The sequence below is a fragment of the Serinus canaria genome, chromosome 20 (genome assembly GCF_022539315.1).
Source record: "Serinus canaria isolate serCan28SL12 chromosome 20, serCan2020, whole genome shotgun sequence".
NCBI classification, from domain to species: Eukaryota; Metazoa; Chordata; class Aves; order Passeriformes; family Fringillidae; genus Serinus; species Serinus canaria.
In genome coordinates this window covers 1,703,763-1,723,148 of record NC_066333.1, presented here as the reverse complement: position 1 = coordinate 1,723,148, position 19,386 = coordinate 1,703,763, and the positions used below count along the sequence as shown (strand labels likewise).

The 19,386-nt window shown below is 49.1% G+C and overlaps 1 protein-coding gene and 1 long non-coding RNA gene across 2 annotated transcripts in view; one reads left to right on the top strand and one right to left on the bottom strand.

Moving 5' to 3' along the window:
• Positions 1-1,211: 1,211 nt before the first annotated feature.
• On the bottom strand, positions 1,212-3,810 carry LOC108963400 (uncharacterized). The gene is made up of 2 exons (XR_001992105.3): positions 3,665-3,810; positions 1,212-3,349 (listed from the first exon to the last, which is right to left on the bottom strand). It is a non-coding gene; the product is annotated as an uncharacterized LOC108963400 (long non-coding RNA).
• LOC127060295 (matrix metalloproteinase-24-like) overlaps positions 3,368-19,386 on the top strand; it is a 28,208-nt gene continuing 12,189 nt past the window's right edge. Inside the window, exons 1-4 of the mRNA XM_050982069.1 lie at positions 3,368-4,506; positions 6,885-7,033; positions 16,183-16,299; positions 18,241-18,545. Coding sequence (XP_050838026.1) covers positions 4,048-4,506; positions 6,885-7,033; positions 16,183-16,299; positions 18,241-18,545 — 1,030 coding nt within the window. The 5' untranslated portion in view covers positions 3,368-4,047. The remainder of the gene's footprint in view (positions 4,507-6,884; positions 7,034-16,182; positions 16,300-18,240; positions 18,546-19,386) is intronic.

The following is a 19,386-nucleotide window of genomic DNA, read 5'->3' as shown; positions in this document are numbered from 1 at the left end:
TCCTGTGTGTCACTCTGTGCCCGAGGCCCCTTGGAGTGTCCCTGGCCCTGTCCCCTCTGCAGCCTTTCCCCCATGTTTTTATCCCCATGGATGAGATGCCCTGAGCCTGCTCTGCTCCAGGCTGGGCAGTCCCAGCTCTCTCAGCCTCTCCTCATGGCAGAGACGCTGCAGTCCCTCCATCACCTTCGTGGCCCTGTGCTGGACTCTGTCCAGTCTGTGCCTGTGTCCCGTACTGGGCAGCCCAGCTCTGGGCCCAGGACCCCAGGGCTGGCCTCACTGGTGTGGAGCAGAGGGAAAGGATCCCCTCCCTCGGCCAGCTGTGACACAGCTCCCAGTGCAGCCCAGGACGCTGTTCTGCATTGCTGCAGGAGCACATTGCTGGCCCGTGGGCATCCTGGGGTCCAGCAGAACCCTGACAAATTCAGTTTTCCAACTGGGTGGCCCCCAGCAGATACCGGTGCCTGTGGTTGTTCCTTCCCAAGGACGGGACTCAGCTCTTGTCATTGAACTGTCACCCTTGCTGAACTGTCCCTCTGGATGGCAGCACTTCTCTCTGGCAGATCAGCCGCTCCTCCTGGTTTGTGGGAGGGCACGCCCTGGCCCCATCACCCAGTTAATTAACAAAGGTGTCAGAAAGGACTGGACTCAGCATTGTCCTTCCAGCGTCCACCGCTAGACTTTTGTCACTGATCACCAGGGTTCTAAGAAGGCAGAGTCTGTGCAAGGCATCCTTACTTGTATGTATAAATTCAGAAAGAACTGGCAGGCTTTACAACAGGGATTTCTGCTCCATATCTTCTGTGGGAAAAAATGGAATGATCCACGCTCCCTCTCACTGGTGGTAGGTAAAGTGGTCCTGTTGTTGGTGGCAGTGGATGTCACCTGCACAGGATCTGTGCCAGACTGGTGTGGGAAGGAGCACTCTGAGGGAGGTAAAAGCTGGGCTGTAGAGATCATTCAAAGACTATTCTTCAAACTATAGAAGACCCTGTTTTGTGAAGATCAGGAACAATTCCTAGGCAAGGGCTGAAGCTTCATGTATCTGTGAGTTCCCTTACCTCCTAGGTCAATTTCTCCATTAATGACAGCAGATTGTCCTAGTTTAAAGGACAGATGTCTTCCAAGAAAGCTGGGAAACTTCCTGGAATGGAGAGATAGTTCCCTCCCTCCAAATCATAACAACTCGAAATTACAGGGCTTCCAGGCAAAGATACGGGAACAGAAATATCAGTTCTTTACTAGAATATATATATAAACAGGTGAACAAGAGAGAAAAGCCACCAGCACCCCCCAAGCAATGCCAGACTCTTCCCCCCGCTGAGCAGTTCTGCCTTTGCTGTAGTTATGACCACAACCGGCAGAGGGCGCTGTGAGCTGCCGGCGGGGCAGAGCGGCTGCAGTGACTCTGCCCTGGCTCCGGGGAGCGCTGTTGGCCCAGGGGGCTCCAGGGCCCCCCGGTTGCGAGCCCTGAGCCACCCCAGGGGTAACAGCGGCCTCGGGGACAGAGGGAAGCCAGGGCTCTGCTTTCCCCAGGTTCTCACCTGTCTGTGGCAGTATCCTGGCCATGGCAGCTCTGCTGTGGTTCCAGTCAAGCAGCACCTGGGGCTCCCTCTCTCCAGAGAGAGAGAGAATAGGTGGGGGGGGGGGTCCTGTTTCCCCTCAAGCACCCACACAGATGGTGAGGATCTTCCTGGCGTTGATGAGTGTGGAAAAGTCCCCATCAACCAACAGCTGCTGCAAGCAATGGGCTCACCTATGGCTGGCAAGGAGAATCCTGAAGCAGTGCCGGGTCCAGCACCAAAAACCGCCCAAACTGCCCTGCTCCTAGCATGGCCAGCTGATTCTTCCCTCAGCAGGCCAGTGCCCAACCCCATCCTCCTTCCCTGGAAGTTTCCAGTGGAATGGGAGAGTCATTGGCCAGTTCTTTTGCATCTCAATTGCCCCACGGACAATTAATTCCCCACAGGCATCAACTGCCCTCTTCTTGCCACATCCCCCTTTTCAGGTAACAAAGGAGAAAAAATTCACCAAAAAATCCACCCTAGACACACAACATATTCTACCCTGAATTTTTTCCCATACCAACATCTTACATCAAACTTTAACTTTTGAACTTTATGCATATATGTATTATCCTAATTATATACATACATACATACATGCAGATATGGATACAGGCACAGTGTTTTGGGCAATTCACCCCAAAAACAAGGTCCCCTGGAGATCTCCCTTGTGTTTATCCATCTTTCTGCATCATCTACCAAGCGCAACCAGGTGCTGAGCAAAGACAACCCCACAGGTGGGTTTGTCTTTGATCAAGGCAGAATTAATCCAAACAGTCTTTCCTAGCACACCTCCCATGAGCACCACCAGAACCTTGTCTCCACCTGCTGTGCACAGGGGCTCGGATTGGGCATGGCCAGCTTGCTTGGTGGAATCTCTGCTATTAACTAACCATGTAGCCTTTGCTAAATGCAGCTCCCACTGCTTGAGGGTCCCATCCCCCATTGCCTTCAATGTGTTTTTGAAGAGTTCATTGCACTGCTGAACTTTCCTGGCTGCTGGTGCATGGTCGAGAATGTGATGTACCCACTCAGCGCCAGCTTATCTAGCCCAGGTGTTGATAAGGCTGTCCTTGAGATGAATCCCTTTGTTGGACTCAATTCTCTCGCAGGTACCATGTCTCCAAAGACCTGCTTTTCCAGGCCCAGCATGGTGTTCTGGGCAGTGCCATGAGGCACAGGGTAGGTCTCCAACCATCCAGGGGTGGCTTCTACCATTGGGAGCACGTAGGACTTGCCTTGGCGGGTTGGAGGCAGCGTGATGTAGTCAATCTGCCAGGCCTCGCCATGCTTCTGTTTGAACCATGCCCCCCATACCACAGGGGCTTCACCTGCTTAGCTTGCTTGATGGCAGCTCACGTCTCACAGTCATGGATAACCTGGGAGATGCTGTCCATGGTTACATCCACCCCTGGGTCTCATGCCCACCTACAGGTGGCATCTCTGCCCTGATGGCCTGAGGCATCATGGGCCCATTGAGCTGTGAACAACTGTCCCTTGTGTTGCCAATCCAAACCTATCTGTAACACCTCGGTTTTTGCAGATGGGACAGTGTTGCCATGAGGAGCCCCTGCAGAACACACTCGGTTTCTTGCTGAGGAGAAACAAGTTTAATTCACACCCCAGGAAGGTTTACCCAGACCTCTGTATTTCTATCATTTTGAAAAAAAAAAAAAAGATCAGTTCAGCTTTGTAGTGCATTTGGTTCACAGTACGGATTCTTGGAAGGGTCTGATAGCTCCATGTCAGCTGGCATAGACTGTGTTGTTGAGAGCATCGGGTTGACCCTGCAGAGAAATGCAATGAGGTTTACAGAGCAGAATTGCAGGAGCTCAGTGAGAGTGGGAGGAAGGAGTTCTCTGCCCAAAGTCCTGGCAGGGGCAGATGGTCAGAAGGGACAGAGAAATGGAGTGCTGCCTGCCTCCATCCTCATAGCCCCTCTGGTTACACAGTAAGCCCCAAATGGAATGTGGGTTTGTCATTCTTATTCCAGGACAGGGCGTGAAAAAAAAAAAAAACTCAGAACAGAAGCAAGAGTGATCTTGCTGGGCTGAAGCAGCAGAGGGAAGATCTTCTGGCTGCTGGTACTTTCCAGTGCTTACCTGGCTGAGAAGAGGCTCCAAGGTGCCAAGCTGCTCAGGGGTAGAACTGGCTGCCAGCAGTGAGCAAAACCCTCCCTGCAAGCACACCGAATTGCCGGGGAACAGGAGGGAGCTATGATTTGGCCTGGCAGTAGAAAAGGGCTCCTGTAGCCTGTGAGAGATGGGGCTGGTTGTGCAGTCTCAGGGGGAGTCCTGCTGATCCTGATGTGTTGGAAGTGTCCTGGGAAATGGGGGTGCAATTCGAAGGAGAGAGACTGGTGAAGTTCGTGGCTGAGCTTGATCCGCCGCCGGCTACCTCTGGTACGTAGCAGTTCATCTGGGAAGGCCTTCCACAAGCTAGAGCTAGTAAATATCTGTAGAGCACAGCCCTCATTCCCTGAGGAATGTCCCTGCTGACTGCCCCTCCAGCCGTCCTGCTGTCGGCTACCCGCAGCAGCTATCACGTTCTCTCCCGGAGATGGTCACAACGAAAAACCTTTCTTAAGAAACCTTTGCATATGCCACGCTTTGCAACACGCCGGCCGGTCACGGCGACCCGCGGCGCACTCCCCGCGGGACAGGCCCGAGCCGACCGGCAGAGGAAGCATCGGATTGCACTGCCCGCCTTCCCTTTCCCTTTCCTCTTTCGCCGTCCCCCTTCCCCCTTCTCCTTCCGGGCAGCCGCGCAGCCGCAGCCGCGGCGCCGGGGCCGGAGCGCTCCGAGCGCCGCTGGTGCCGAGCCGGGCCCGGGCCCCGCCGGGGCCATGGCGCGCTGCTCGCGCCGGGCGCTGGGCGCGGCGGGGCCGCTGCTGCCGCTGCTCTGCGCGCTGCTCCGCGCCGCCGCCGACACCAGCACCGGCCGGGTAGGTCCGCGAGCGGGGCCGGGCGGGGCCGCGGCTGCCACCGGCGTCCCGGGGCCGCGATGTGCGCTAGGTGTCTCGGGGTGGGCCGGAAAGCTGGGCGGGCAGCGGTTCCTCCTCCTCCTCCGCCAGAAGACTTCCATCCTCTCCCGCAGGGCCGGGCTGAGCTCGGGTATGCGGGCACAGCTCCTTCGGCCGCGCCTCGGCAGGTTGGGACTGGCCGGAGAAGCAGCCGTGTTCCTCCAGTGTGAACATAAGCTTCGGTCTCCGGGAGCAGCTTCTCGGAGTGTCCGGTGGCCATCGGGCGGTGCGCCGTTGCCGCTGCCGCCTCCGAGTGCGGCCGGCGGGCAAGGGGCGTACGCGGGGGCCGCCCTACTCCGAGCTGTTTTGGTTACTGTGCTCTGGCTGCTCGAGGGGAGCTAATGTTGGTTATAATGGAGTGTCCCAGCATTGTTGTGCTTGTCAGATGCCAGCAGATGGTCTTGGAGCAGTTTTGCAGCTTGGCTTTGTCTGAAGCCATTGGTGATGTCTGTGTTTAGTAGCGTTGTATGTGCCCTTGATGAACTTTGGCGTGCCCGATCCACGGTCTCGTATTGCTTCCCTACCCCATCGGGAGCACTGCCTCCAGCTCTGGGGCTCCTAACACAAGACCATTAAGGAGCTGCTGGTCCAAGGCCAGAGGGGGCCATGGAGATGTTTTGGCAGCTGGAGCTCCACTGCACTGAGGCAGGCTGGGAGAGCTGAAGGTGTTCACCTGGAGAAGAGAAGGCTCTGAGGAGACAGTACAGCCCCTTCCAGTGCCCAAAGGGGCTCCAGGAGAGCTGGAGAGGGACTTTGGACAAGGGTCTAGAGGGACAGGACACAGGGACTGGCTTCCTACTGCCAGCAGCCAGGGTTAGATGGGATATTGGGAAGGAACGTGAGGGTGGGGAGGTCCTAGCGCAGGGTGCCCAGAGCAGCTGTGGCTGCCCCATCCCTGGAAGTGTCCAAGGCCAGGTTGGACAGGGCTTGGAGCAACCAACAAGACCATAGCGGAAGATGTCCCTGCCTATAGCAGGGGAGTGGAATGAAATGGGCTTCTAGCCCTTCTTTGATACTTTCTCCTGCTTTGGAAGCAGGGCCCTTCCCTCTCCCTGATGGCTTCTGGCATCTTCTTTTTGCCACAAAGGAACAGGGATTGTTCTTCCACTTTTGCTTCTCCTGACTTGAGCCCCTTTCCTGCTGCTGTGTTATGTCAAGGGAGAGCAAGCATATTCCCTCCCCCTTCCCTGGGTGATCATGCTGTCAGTGGGAGAACAGGTCATGCAGATGATTTATCAGTGCTTATGTGGTGAGGACTGTCCTGTGTGTCAGAGCAATGGGGGGAAAGCTTATAGGATATATGCTGGTCTCATAATAATCCTGGTCTAAGAATTGAATCAACCAGAAGAATGAAGCACTAGGGAGTGTGTGTGAAAAGTTATGGGGAAAAGTTCAGGAAAACAAGTTTTCATTCTAGTACTGCTATTATTATGATTGTTGTTGTTGTTGTTATTGTTACTTAATATTCTGATTTCTCCTCATATCAAAGTGAGGGAGGGGAAGACGGGAGAGGAAAAAAAATCCTGAATAATTGTATGGTTTTGAAAATGCTGTCCTTAGCATTTTGGCAAGTTTGATATGCAGTTTTATATAAGGCTTCATTTTAGGGTGGAGGCAGGGAAAAGGGACAGAACTCCTTGAGTAGAGTTGGCTATTTTCCTGTTCTGACAGTTGGCTGGTGTTAGCTATTAGCTGAGGAAACACCCACCTAATCAGGTTGTTCAATTTTTTGTGCGTGTTTTAGGTTTTTGGGGGGGGGTTGTTGCTGTTGTTTGGTTGGTTGGTTTTGTCCATTTGGTTTTTTAGAATTAGTCCTGTTCTCATTGCAAGTGCAAAGGTGAACTTGTGTTTCCAGGGATTTCTCAGACTGTTAAGCTGTTTTCTTGGAATGATGGTCCAGAGACAGTGGTGGGTAGTGGACTCTTGGGAGCTTGCTGCTGTGGGGACTGAGGACTCTCATGATGGCAAGAGGACAGGATGCACAGGACAGGAAGTCCCTGGAGCAAGAACAAAGATTCTTGGGCATTTCTGGTGCTCCAAAGACTTAAGTCTGCCCCAGTTGCTCAGATGATGCTCATTTCTAAGTGGCAGGTCTGCCTTGTCTTGTCAGGACAGGTGATATTAAGCTGGTCTTCAGCCCTTCCTAGGAATCGTCTGATATTACCAAACCTAACCAAAAAAAAGAGAGATGGCTGAATATTTTGGGCTAGTTTGTCACTTTTTCTTTTGAGGAAATGTTCTGAACTGTTATGTTGAAAAACTTACTGTGGCATCTTACCATCTGTTTCTTTCTTTTTCAGGGTTGGTTAAAAACTTATGGCTACTTACTTCCATCTGACAGCCAAATGTCTCCCTTGCAGTCAGGAAAAGCTGTGCAGTCTGCAGTTGCCACTATGCAACAGTTTTATGGAATCCCAGTAACAGGAGTTTTGGACCAGACAACTATTGAGTAAGATTAATCTAGGCTGCTTTTGTCTTTCTCTTTCTTAATGCACTGTCATATTTCAGTATGAAATATGTATTTCATACTGATGGTATTTTTTCTGAGTGTGAGGAGAAGCTCTTGTTACTGTTGTTCTTTGAGCACAGATCCCCATTGCTCCTGCACAATCAATGCGTGAATCCTGTGAGCTTTTGAAAGTGGAAGACATCAAGGGTTTAACTTACTTCCATCTCTGTCTGAATTTAGGTTAAAATTCTGGCTCCAGAAATGGCTTCTAATCTATTTCCTAATTAATTTGATTTGTGCATCTCCATAGATGTTATTTGTGGAGATCCATAGTTTGAATTGAAGTGAGTTATTGGAGTCTGATTATGGTAGTCAAGGCTACTTAGCTGCCCACAGTTGCCATTTGTTGGACATTGGATGTTCTCTGCTCTGTGTTGGCCATGTGTTCTTGTTTGTGATCTGGGTTTTGATAGCTCAGAAGCATTGGTGTAAATTGCCAGGGCTGGAGAGACTTTGTTTTTTCATCTTCTCTTCAGTGTGGGCTCCAAAGGGTGGTGTGGAAGTGGCTCCTTGTCTGGCTGCCAGGGTGTTGTGTAGTGGCTGGATCCATCTGCTGTTGGTCTGGGGAGCATCTGCTAACTAAAGCAGAACGCAGAGAAGGTCTTACTAAGGCTTTCTGGGGAAAAAAGCATCTCATGGTGAGCAAAAAGAGAAAGCCCAATGGAACTTGCTTGGGCCCTGCCTGTTTGTCCCTTGCCCTTGTTACATTAGGAGACCCTTTCACAGCATGCTCTGCCTGGTTCTTCATCTCTCCTCACAGGGCACACTGCTGGCAAAAGGGACATGGTAGCCCAAAAGAAAGGGCCATAAAGTAACCAAATAATGTAAAGAACAAAGTGGCTTGGTTTTATGCCTTCCAGACTGCAAGAAGAGGGAGAAACAGAAGAAATTAGTGAATTGGATAGGAGAGGATCCTGCTGGGCTAGGACTACCTCTCCAGTGAACGTAACATTCCCTCCTTTAGCTCACAGGAAAAGCCCCTTGTTCTCCATTGAGGGACAGAGAAAATCCTGTATGCTTTTCAAATTAGTTGAAAACAAAGTGCTTTTTAAAGGTGGGGATTTTCCATCTGAGATCACTTTGCCATTAATAACATGGTTTGTAGGTGAATGCTGAAGCAGAGCCATCAAGCAATGCCATGTGTGTGCAGTTGGTGTGTAGAAGCTTAGATTTGGGATGCTGATGTTTTGGAAAGGGGTGGGGAAAGAAGGGGCTGTGATATTGGGGTGCTAGTTTGGAAAGTTAAAGAGCTGCTTCTGCTGCCTTGTGGGTGACAGGGGAAGGGCACAAACTGTGAGTGGGAGTCCCTGCTTTAGTAAGTAAAAGTTTTTCTGAAAGAAAGAAATGTGTTGCCCACATTTTATGACTTTGTGGGCAGGGCTTGATCTGCGCATGAACACCCAAAGGCTGATGAGTGAAAAACCCAGATGGTTCCCTCTTCTGAAACTCAAGTCTCAAAAGCTTGAGACCTCAGCTCCAACCAAACACTGGTGTGCTTTGGAGGCATGTTGGGTTGCTCTGCCTCCATCTGTCCTGAGTCAGTGGGTCCATATGTTGTATGGCAGGGTGGAATTTGCCTAGAATTTTGCATGAACAGAAAAAGAGGTCCAGATGGCTGTTAGCAGTGAGCCTGTCGTTTGAACTGGAGGGGCATCTGCCTGGGCTGTGTTGGGCTGTCACTTCCTCAGACCTGGTTGTGGAAGCTGGTTGTGGAGTAGAAGGAAGAGAGCTGGCAAGGCAGGCTGACTCTAAGGGCTCTGAATTACTCAAGCATTTACTAAGTCATTGTTTCAGTCTGTGTTAGGAGTTTCGAGATTGCAATTAGGAATTTTTCTGTCACTTCCGTCAGTGTCAAAGTTCTGTCTCTTTAAAGTGACTTTAGGAATCAGAGTTATTTACACTTAGTATGGAAGCCTAAAGTTTCTCATCTCCTTTTCCACATGCCCTCAAATCTGGAGCTTTTTTTTTCCTCCAAGATTGGTACCCAAGAGTGTGGAAACCACCATGCAGGTGCTGCTAGTGGGAGAGGAAAAGAAGCATCAGATGATGCTTTTTAGTACCCAAAAGGAAGTTTGGGTGGGGGTCCATTCAGCAGAGGATATGTAGTTTCCTGTAAAGAATGCAGGGACAATACATAAACCAGCCTCCTCAGACCCTGCAACTGATGATGCCTCAGCAAATTTTGTGTCTGCCTGCAGCTGGCGGGTTTAACTGTGGTTTTGTGAGCAGCTGAGCAAGGATATAATCCTGGAGTGTTCTGGAGAGAAGGCACAATAGTGCTGAACAAAAGTGGTGATTTGTCTTTGTCATGGTCAATCACATGGCTTTGGAAGGAAGCAAGACATGATCTTACTTGTGTTGGAAGAGTCTTGTGCTTTGTCTTGAGCCTGTTGGGCAGGTCTCTCACCTTGGGCTGCACCACAGCTGTTTAAAGATACCACTCCCACCAGCTCAAGAGTGGGGGATTGAGAGTGACAGCTCTCTCTCTTTAGGAGAGTCTTGTGAAAGGCTTGGAGTCTGAGCTGGGGAGAGCAGCTGTATCTGGACAAGAACTGGATGTCACTGCTTTTGGAAATTGCTTGTTTCCTGATGCCAAGCAGCTGGAGGAATGGAATAGTCTGTGCCTCAAGAGTGCCAAGTATAAATTTTGATGATGCAGTGTTACTGGTGTTCCCATTTAAAAAAAATAAGGAGGGGGGAATCAACCATAAGTATCTGAATCTTGCTTCAAATAATTGTCTTTTGTTGTTTCTGATGTGATGATTTCCCCTAGAACACAGAGTGGGGTATTCAAACTGCTCAGTAGAGAGTGACTATCATAAGGCTCAGCTACAGATGATTAACAGCAGCAAGCTACAGCTTTGTGGATATTTTGCCACAGACCTGCTCTGCTGAGAGGAGGAGAGATGGCTGGATTTGTACCATGTGATTAGAGCAGGGCCCATATGTCTGGGAAGTAAGTTGAAGCAGGGAACTGATCCAAATAAACATTCTCAGCTTGACATTAGCTCAGGCTGACGACAGCTCGGGTGCTGCTGAGCTCCAACCAGGTAGCTGAACTCTGTTCCTTGGCTTCAGACAGGCAGTATCTGAGCTCTGGAACCAACTGTGGAGAAATATGGGGCTTCAGACAGGCCTAAGTGAAATTGGGTTCTTATATAGTTTAAATACTATATAATGAGGAGTGAGGGGCCATGGGCAGTGTGAGTCTCAGTTGCTCTACCTTGGAAGCTTTGGCTCAAGAAGTGCTTGAAGCCCCAGGAGTTGGGATTGCAGCTTCCTCTGGAACAGCCCCATGCTCTTGTGCCTGTACCTGGAGCTGGCAAATGGGCAGGGAATTTGGCTGTTGGAGGGAATCCACTTTCTGTGGGGTCTCTGTGCAGTTCTGGCTTAGATAATAATGGGCTGAGCTGTGTGGGGGTGAATTCATGTGGCCAGCTGGGCATGGGGCAAGTGTTGGGAATTTGGCAAGGTGTTCTTACAGGAGACAGATGCTGAGGTGTGAGGTCATGCTGGTGTGTCAGCACTGCCCTGGACAGTCCCAGTGACTTCTCTACACATGCAGGCTGGTTTGGTAGTACTGCTCTGTTAATTCTTTATCTTCTAGATCATACTAGTAAAGATGAAACAGAAGGTCATTTTCTGACTATAGTCAGGGCCTGATGATGGTGATGTTCAGACTACTGGAGTTCCCATGAAGCTCAGGAGGTGAAAACCTGATTCAGACTATGGCTTGTGTAAGGTTATGATGAAAACATTGTGTCATAACGCGTGAGTGGGACTGAAAAAACCCCTGAAAACTCAGGAAATATCTGGGAGAATACAGGTGACAGTAAACTTGAGGTCTCCTTAGGAAAGTGCTAGAAGCAATGCAGAAGAGCACAAATAAAGGAAACTTGGAAAAGCACAGTGTGTTCAGGTTGAATTGATATTTCGAAAAGCAAATCTTAGATGTACTGCTTTTCTTTGAAGGTGGCAGCAGTTGTGTGGGCAAGACAGATCCAATTTCCACAGGTTGCCTGGATTTCTGAAAGATGTACAGTGCTGATAAATGTGAGGTGATGTAAGTGGGGAAGATCTGTGCTGGCTTTATATACACAGCTTGGGTTCTTGTCAGGTACAGTGCAATGTGTATAACAGCTCTCATTTGCTCTGTTCTTGGTGGGGAGACGATTGTTACATGGTTTTCTGGGGTCCCAGGATGAGGGAAGAGACGAGACAGTTGACTCCATGCATCAGAAGGCTTGATTTATTATGATATGATATATAAGATATAAAAACTATACTAAAAGAATAAAGCTAGAGATTTCACTACCAAGGCTATCCTAAGAATAGAAAAGAATATGTAAATGAAAAGTCTTCTCAGCCCGAGACACTGAACAGGTGAATTGTGATAGGCCCCTAACTGGAAACAGTCTGACGGGGCCAATCACAGACCTCCCCCGTTGCATTCCACAGCAGCAGATGAGAATTGTTTACAGTTTGTTCCTGAGGCTTCTCAGCTCTCAGGAGAGGAAAATTCCTAAGTAAAGGATCTTTCATAAACTATGTCGGTGACATCTCACCCTTTTATTTTAGTAAATTAAAAAGAAAATGCAGTCAAAAGATCAATCAAATGCTGGTGTGGAACCATCAGGGAAACCCTTCACCTGCAAAACACCAAATTCCCATCACATCACCAAAACAATCTTAAAATAGAAGAAAATGCAAAAACAGTCCAAGGAAAGTTCATTGCTTCAAGTCCAAACAGCTGAGTTTCAGGAAAAAGTCCAAACTGAAGATGTTCTTCTTTGACAGTGCTGAAAAGTCCCTTTTTTCCTGAAACAGGCTTGCAAAAACCTTTGAGCTGCTAGCTCTTTCAACCCTTTTTATTTAATTTAATTTTAATTTTTTTTTTTTTTAATTTTTTTTTTTTGAAAGAGCTGTAGCAGAGAGTGGTCCACTGAGACCCCAAACAGGCTGGTCCACCAGCCACCGTTTGCAGGGGCCCTGCACCCCGTGGAAGGAACAGGGACCCCAGACCCAGCTCACAGAACGGAGGTCCAGGTCCCGACGGGGGAAACAAAGCCCCCAAACCCAACAGGCGCTGGCCGGGAGGCCCTGGCCCAGGGAACCGAGCCAAATGGCCCAAACCCGGCCCGCGGAGCGGGCTCTGTGTTCTCTCAACCCGGCACACAGCTGCCGATCTCTGGGCAGCATGAGTGACCGAACGCTTCATCCCCGCTGAACTGGTGCAGACCAGCAGCTGGGGAAGAAAAGCTTTCCAAGGGAACAACACCCCAGATCTGGGGGTGCTTCGTCCCCACAGCAGATGAGCGATGCTCACTTTGCACTGTGTCTCCTGCCTCTGCAACGCAAATGCAGAAGGTGTTCCCTCTTTCTGCCCCTGGGCACCACCCCCTGCGGGCTGGGGACCGGAGGCAGAAGGCTCAGGAGCCACCTCCCCCACGCCGCAAGGGCGCGCAGGGGGAGTCAGGCATTCCAACCCCCAGCGGGAAATCCTGAACCAGACCTGGGTCAGCCCGCGAAAAACACCGAGTTTGAACGCAGGCAGACGGGCCGAGCCTGCGATCAGCTGTCCACCCACAGCCCCCCCACAGAGGGGCAAGGCGGGACCCCCTTCCCCTGTCCCAGCTCCCCTCGCAGGGGCAGCCTCGGGACAGCTCAAAAAGCTCGGGGGGAGGTCCCAGCTGATCGCCGGCGCCGCGGTGGCAGCCGCGGTCGGGTCCGATGACGGTTCCGCTGGGTGACTCTCAATTTCCGCTCCCTCCCCCGGCGCGCCAGCTGCGGGGCACGGCAGGGGTGTGGTCGCCGCGGTCGGAGCCCTCACGGGCTCTGCTGGAGGGTCGGGCGCGGGAGGGACTGGCGTGCACGGCGTGGGACCGACCCCTGCCGGCACCGCTGTGAACGCAATTGCCGCCTGCGATGCAGAAGGAGAAGGGACAGGGGCTGCATGCCCCGACTCCAGGACGGGCTGCCGTCGATTGTCGCTGCTGCCCAGGACGTTGCCTAGCAACGCGGGCGAAGCCACTGGAGGCGGTGCTTTCGTCCTGGAACCCGACAAGCTCTGCTGGAGGCGATGGGTCCACCCCCGCCGGAGGCGGACCGGCGGGAGGGGCTGCAGGGACCGGCCCCTCCTGCAGGGCGGGCAGGGGCAGGGCCCTTGGCCCCGGTTCAGGTGACAGAGCCAACCCACCTCCCCCCTGAGAGCACCGAGGGGGGGAGGCAGTTCTGTCGGCGCCTGCTCCAAGGTCGCAGAAAAAAACCTTTCTTCTGCCGCGGGCAAAGCTTCGCCCCCCCACCCCGATTTAGGGGGGCTGGAGACTTCCAGGCAGCGGATTCGGACAGGCTTGCCTTTTTCCAGCTCCAGAGAGAAGGGAGACAAGCCCCGTGCATCCGCAATCCACTGATAGGCCAATGCCTTCCATCTCAAGACCGGGGAGAGAGTTCTGAAATGTGGATAAATTCGAGGAAATCCAAGTCCCCGGTAAAAAAGATCTCGGATAATTAATTCCATGCATTCCCAAACATATGAATCAAAGGCATACAGCACATCAGAGAAAAAACCATGGTGTTTTGCCCACCGGAAAAACTCATAGAAATGTGTCGTTAGCATAGGAATGCTGTCGTCCCGACCCCATCTCCTCCAGAGGCCAATAAGTTTCTCCTCTGAGGGAGAGAATGGAACCTCCGCCTCCGTCGGTACTCCCGTCCACAACCGAATCTGCCTCACATGAAGGGCAGCATTTTCAGGAAGGGAACTGTAAACAGTACCTTGCGACAGTGTCCTCTGGGCGTCAGCAGACTGCATTGTGCTGCGAAGACTCCCGGACGTCTTGTCTCGGAGACTTTTCAAAGGTTCTCTCTGTGGCCAGCCTTGGCTGTGAACTCTGCCCAATATCAGGATCTCTGGTTCTTCAGCTTCTGGCTAGAAGCCACTTCTGTGGCGATGTCCCTTTATTCACTCGGGTTCACCATTTGTTACATGGTTTTCTGGGGTCCCAGGATGAGGGAAGAGACGAGACAGTTGACTCCATGCATCAGAAGGCTTGATTTATTATGATATGATATATAAGATATAAAAACTATACTAAAAGAATAAAGCTAGAGATTTCACTACCAAGGCTATCCTAAGAATAGAAAAGAATGTGTAAATGAAAAGTCTTCTCAGCCCGAGACACTGAACAGGTGAATTGTGATAGGCCCCTAACTGGAAACAGTCTGACGGGGCCAATCACAGACCTCCCCTGTTGCATTCCACAGCAGCAGATGAGAATTGTTTACAGTTTGTTCCTGAGGCTTCTCAGCTCTCAGGAGAGGAAAATTCCTAAGAAAAGGATCTTTCACAAACCATGTCGGTGACAGACGATGACAGATGACTGCATTGAAATTTATAAGCAACCAGAATTACAGAGAGGAAGTGGAATCAGGAAAGGGCTGCGTGGCTGCCTGAATAGGGAGCAGGTGTGTGTGTTCTGAAAGAATTTTCTGGCGAGGCGCAGTGTCTGTCTGTCTGGTTGGTTTTAATTTAAAAGGTGTCCTGACAAAAAGTCTTGTAAACCATCTACTGGTGATGGGAGACTCTCCCTTCCCAAAGGTCTGGGGTTTAATATCTTTTAGTGAATAAGATGTACATTGTTTAGGCACAAGCGTGGACTACTTGCCATTGGCTGGCTGCAGTTGATGGAGCAATGTCTGCATTTGGAGGCCAAAAGTTGTCCCCTGGGTAGCCAAGGATGTGGGAGAAACCTTACTGAGGAGGGGGGACAGAATTTGGTGTCCTGTGAGAAATGGGCCAGCAGTGGCTAGAATGCTTTTCAGTGGGATGTCCTGCAAAGTGTTCTTAAGGGCTTTGTGTCACTTGCCTTTGCCATCAGACTGAGTGGATCAAATGCATGAAATGCCTGAAGAAGTCCAGTGTGTGAGGCAATGTCAGTCTGCTTTGGGACAGACTGTGGCCAGAGACTGCTTGTGTCATTCCTGGGCTCTGCTGTCCTGGGATGCACTGCAAAGTCTCAAAGGATGTGCCTGGGGACCTGTGGAGACTAGTACTGCAGTTCCTCAGTCTCTGCCCTTGCCTCCTTCTTCCCAGCTGCCACATGCACTGATGGGCAGATTTGTTCCTCCATAAGCCACTTCTGGCTTCTCTGGAGCATGTCCACATGAGCAAGTGTAATTTGAGGAACAGTCTGTTTCTCCTTGATTCTGTCAGAGAATCATTGAAGGAGCATCTTGAGTTCATCTACTCCAACCCTCTGCTAAAACAGGGACGTCCAGAGCAGGCTGCCCAGGACCATTTCTAGTTGGGTTTTGAATATCGTCAAGGATGCAGATTCTGCCACTTCTCTGGGCAACCACTGTGAGTGTTTGACCACCCCCAAGCTAGTTTAAGAAAGAAACAAAAGATCTGTCAAGGCTGGAGGTAAAGGAGGTAGGGAAGGAGAGTGGACTTCTGTGATGATATTGCCTGGATCTCTGTGCAAGGGACAGCATCCCTTGCTCTTCCAGTTCACTTGGCGATAGAGACTAGAGTTTCCTACATCATGAGTGACATCAAGAGTCAGGGGTTATAGGGAGAACCTAATGGAATTTGGTGTGTGTGACCCAGAGACTGGGCGGATCTATTCTGGTCATTCCAGGTGGAAGCCTTAGTTATTGTCTGGGAGGGTTGTGTTTTACCTAGTGAGGTATGAACTAGATTTTTTTCAGTGGCACAGGACTACTTTGCCAAATGGAGAGTGGATCCAGTGGGTGATAGGTGAATTTGATCCCAGGGGACACCCACCTGTGATTTTGCTTTGGGTCTTTGTGGCATTATCATGATAAAGCTCTTGTTGACCATAGGGGCTACCTGATCTGGACTCTGTGTTTCCACAATTAAAAGTGAAGTGGTTTTGGTGTGGGCATTGCCAGCAGAGGTGGGTAGCACAGCCCTGTGCAGAGGATAAACCTGACCAAGGGAGGACTGAACCCTTCTTGGTGTCAGCACTGGCCATCTCTCAGAGGTCTTCCAGTCACCCCCTGAGTTGTTTGGAATCTCTTTTCCAAACTCTTAGTATAGCTTGTTGTTTTTTGCCCTTTCCTTGCAGGTGGATGAAGAAGCCTCGCTGTGGAGTTCCGGACCATCCCCACCTGCGTCGCAGCCGGAGGAAAAAGCGGTATGCACTCACGGGCCAGAAGTGGAGACAGAAGCACATAACCTACAGGTACAGCCCCCTCCCTCCCCCTTTTTGATGGGGCAAAAATGGTCTGTACTAGTTTGGCATGCAGAATTTGTAAGTGCTTTTAAATTGTAACTGGATCCTCCCTGTCTGGGCTTTTGTTCTCAGAATGTGGTGGGGGGAATGCTGTCAGAGCCCTGGCGTAACTGAAGAGTCTGTTACCAATTAGAAAATAACTGATCAGTAAAGGCACCTGAATTGCAGCCATCAGTTGTGTCATTTTGGTAGAAAAATCTTAGTAAAAGGCCCTTTTTCTTCTGTTAGAAATCTAAGGCTCTAGCCTTTAAATCATGTGTCACTTTTAACAAACCATTAGAGCAAAAGGAACATCACTGTTTGGGGACGAGATGCTTTCTCCTTCTACTGATTTGCAACATTTATTTTTGCAGAGGTTTTACTTTTGCTCCTGTCGTAGAGCTCTTGCTTTTATCCAGACTTAGGCCAGCTGGGGTGAGCTACAGGTGTCAAGGGAGGGTTGCAGAGGGGTAGTTGTTTCCCAGAGAGGTGTTCTGAGTCAGTCAGGCTCTGAGCTTTTGGAAGGCAGTTGCTGAAATATGGTCGGTGGAGGTTTCTGGCAACAGGAATGTCACTTCAAATTAAAATTAACTCACCCTCTAGTTGAAATTTCAGCCTTTTAAATTTTTGGAGGGGCAAAGGAGATTGCAAAGGAGTGAAAATTAGAGATGTAGTCATTAAGGAGAAGATCTGGGTTAGACTAAGACTGAAGGAATGTGTGTGGTGAAGAGGTAGAAATGTGAGTGACCAGCATGGGAAAAGTACCAAAAATGTGTAGGAAAGAACATGATGGAGTGAAGGAAAAGAGGATCAGAAACTGGGGTCCTCTGTTTTCTGCCAAGAATTCTGAGAAGGGAGGAGGATGCTTCAAGTAACAGTGAAGGGTTGCAGAGACTGGGAAGAGGGGCTAGTTCAAAGCTTCCACCAATAATAATAATTGTTTTAACTGAAATTGTGAAGGGACACCTTCTGTATGCAAAGGTCTGAGAATCAGATCCTTCTTCTAACCTTTTTCTGGACCATAGTGGAGAGGGGTGTGGAGTCATATAAATAAAATAGATCTTAAGCATATGCATGAGCAAGAGAAGCAGCTTGGCAGATGACTGCACTGCTGCCCTTGTCAAACCAGTAGTGTTTAGCTTTCCAATTTCAGTATTTGTTGTGTGCATTCAAGTGATGGGTGTCTTGATTCACTGCTGAGTGTGTTACAGTGTGTTTATGTTAAATTGAGCCAGCTTCATTAAAGACTGAAAATTGCTCCCATGACATAGATACTTTATATTCCCTGAGTCAAGCTTAATAGATCATGAGGCTATTATGTGCACATGCACAAAACATCTCATGAACAGCATTTTTAACATAAGGTTTAGACTTATGGGACATTGATGTGCAGTTAAATGCCCCTTACTCTCCCCAAACTCTGTATCTTTAGCTCTCATGGACTGGGCTGTACAAAACTGGCAGATCCATCACCCTTATGAGCTCTAGAATATTTTAAGTAGTTTGGAGAAGGAAGCAGGTCATATAAATAAGGTTGTGTAGTTTACTGGAAGTTTGTTTCTCAAAACGAATTTTAGTGGTCCATTTTTTTTCATGTACTAGATTCCATCTTAGCATAACTTCAGACAAAATCTGAAGTAATTTACATTTTAAAGAAAATTTACTCAACTGTCTGCACCCAGATTTGAAAGGTTTTTAGGAAGTGATCCAAAATCAAACAAAGAATGATGAAGGTTCTTGTTAATGAATGTAGAATTCAGATCAGGGTGGTAGTTCTGTTGGTAACTTTCTTTGTAACAGCAAAACTTTGCAAGAGACTTCCTACTGGAAGTTGAAACTGTGTGATTGTGTATTGATAAGTCTCAAATGTATTCTGCAAATTGAAACATCCCTTCTTTCTCATTCCCACAGTGTCCACAACTACACCCCCAAGGTTGGCGAGATTGATACCAGGAGAGCCATTCGTCAGGCCTTTGATGTTTGGCAGAGAGTGACACCACTTACCTTTGAAGAGGTTCCTTACCATGAAATTAAGAATGACAGAAAGGAGGCAGATATTATGATCTTTTTTGCTTCTGGTTTCCACGGAGACAGTTCTCCATTTGATGGAGAAGGTGGATTCCTGGCTCATGCTTACTTTCCTGGACCAGGAATTGGAGGAGACACTCACTTTGACTCAGATGAGCCATGGACCCTGGGAAATTCTAATCATGATGGTAAGAGTGCAGGTCATCTTTCCCAACAAGGATAAGTTGGTTGCAGACTCACTGACAGGCTTTCAGCTAGAAAGTATTTGCTTGGTGGAGCTTTCACCTCCAATACAGTGGTTCACATGCTTTCAAATACATATTCTATCTTAAATGGGAAAATAATAGTATTAATTTGTTTGTGGCTGTGCATGGTGTGAATTTTAGGAGTGAAACAGAACAGTGTGTCTTCTGACTTCTTATATCTCTCAAGGTTTGGGCCTTAATTGCTACAAAACCCACAATTCTGGGAGGGAAAAGATGAATAAAATAGTGTTGAAATTGTATCAAATGGAATACTTTCCAAGGGCAATTAAAGTTAGTTGTAAATCTGAATAGAAAGTTGAGAGTGAAGACATTTGAATTGCCAATTTGTTTTGATCCATTTTTGTTTTCTCACACTCTGGAATCCTTTTCCTGTCAGAGTTTGGGACTGGCTGATTAGTTAAGGGAGACTGATGATTGGGACAACTCTTTTTATCTTACTAAGCATGAAGAGTTTCTGCATCTTTCTAGCTTTATCTTACTCTCTAAAGGCAATGAGCCCTTTCTGTTCTGTTTTCAAACCTTTGATTGAGGATAATGAAGCCTTGTAAAAAGTTTAGGCTGATAATCAGAATTTCACGGTGGCCTCACAAAATATTTCTCCAATTTCCACAGTCCTAGTGGTTTGGGAAGAACAAAGTGTCTTTAACCTTTAGGGATTCAAAATCATGTTTTAGTAAGGACTAAATCATGTTTTTGATAAGGACTAAAAGTTTACTTGGATTGTAAATATGTCTTGATTTTTAAACTATATAAAAGCAGCAGT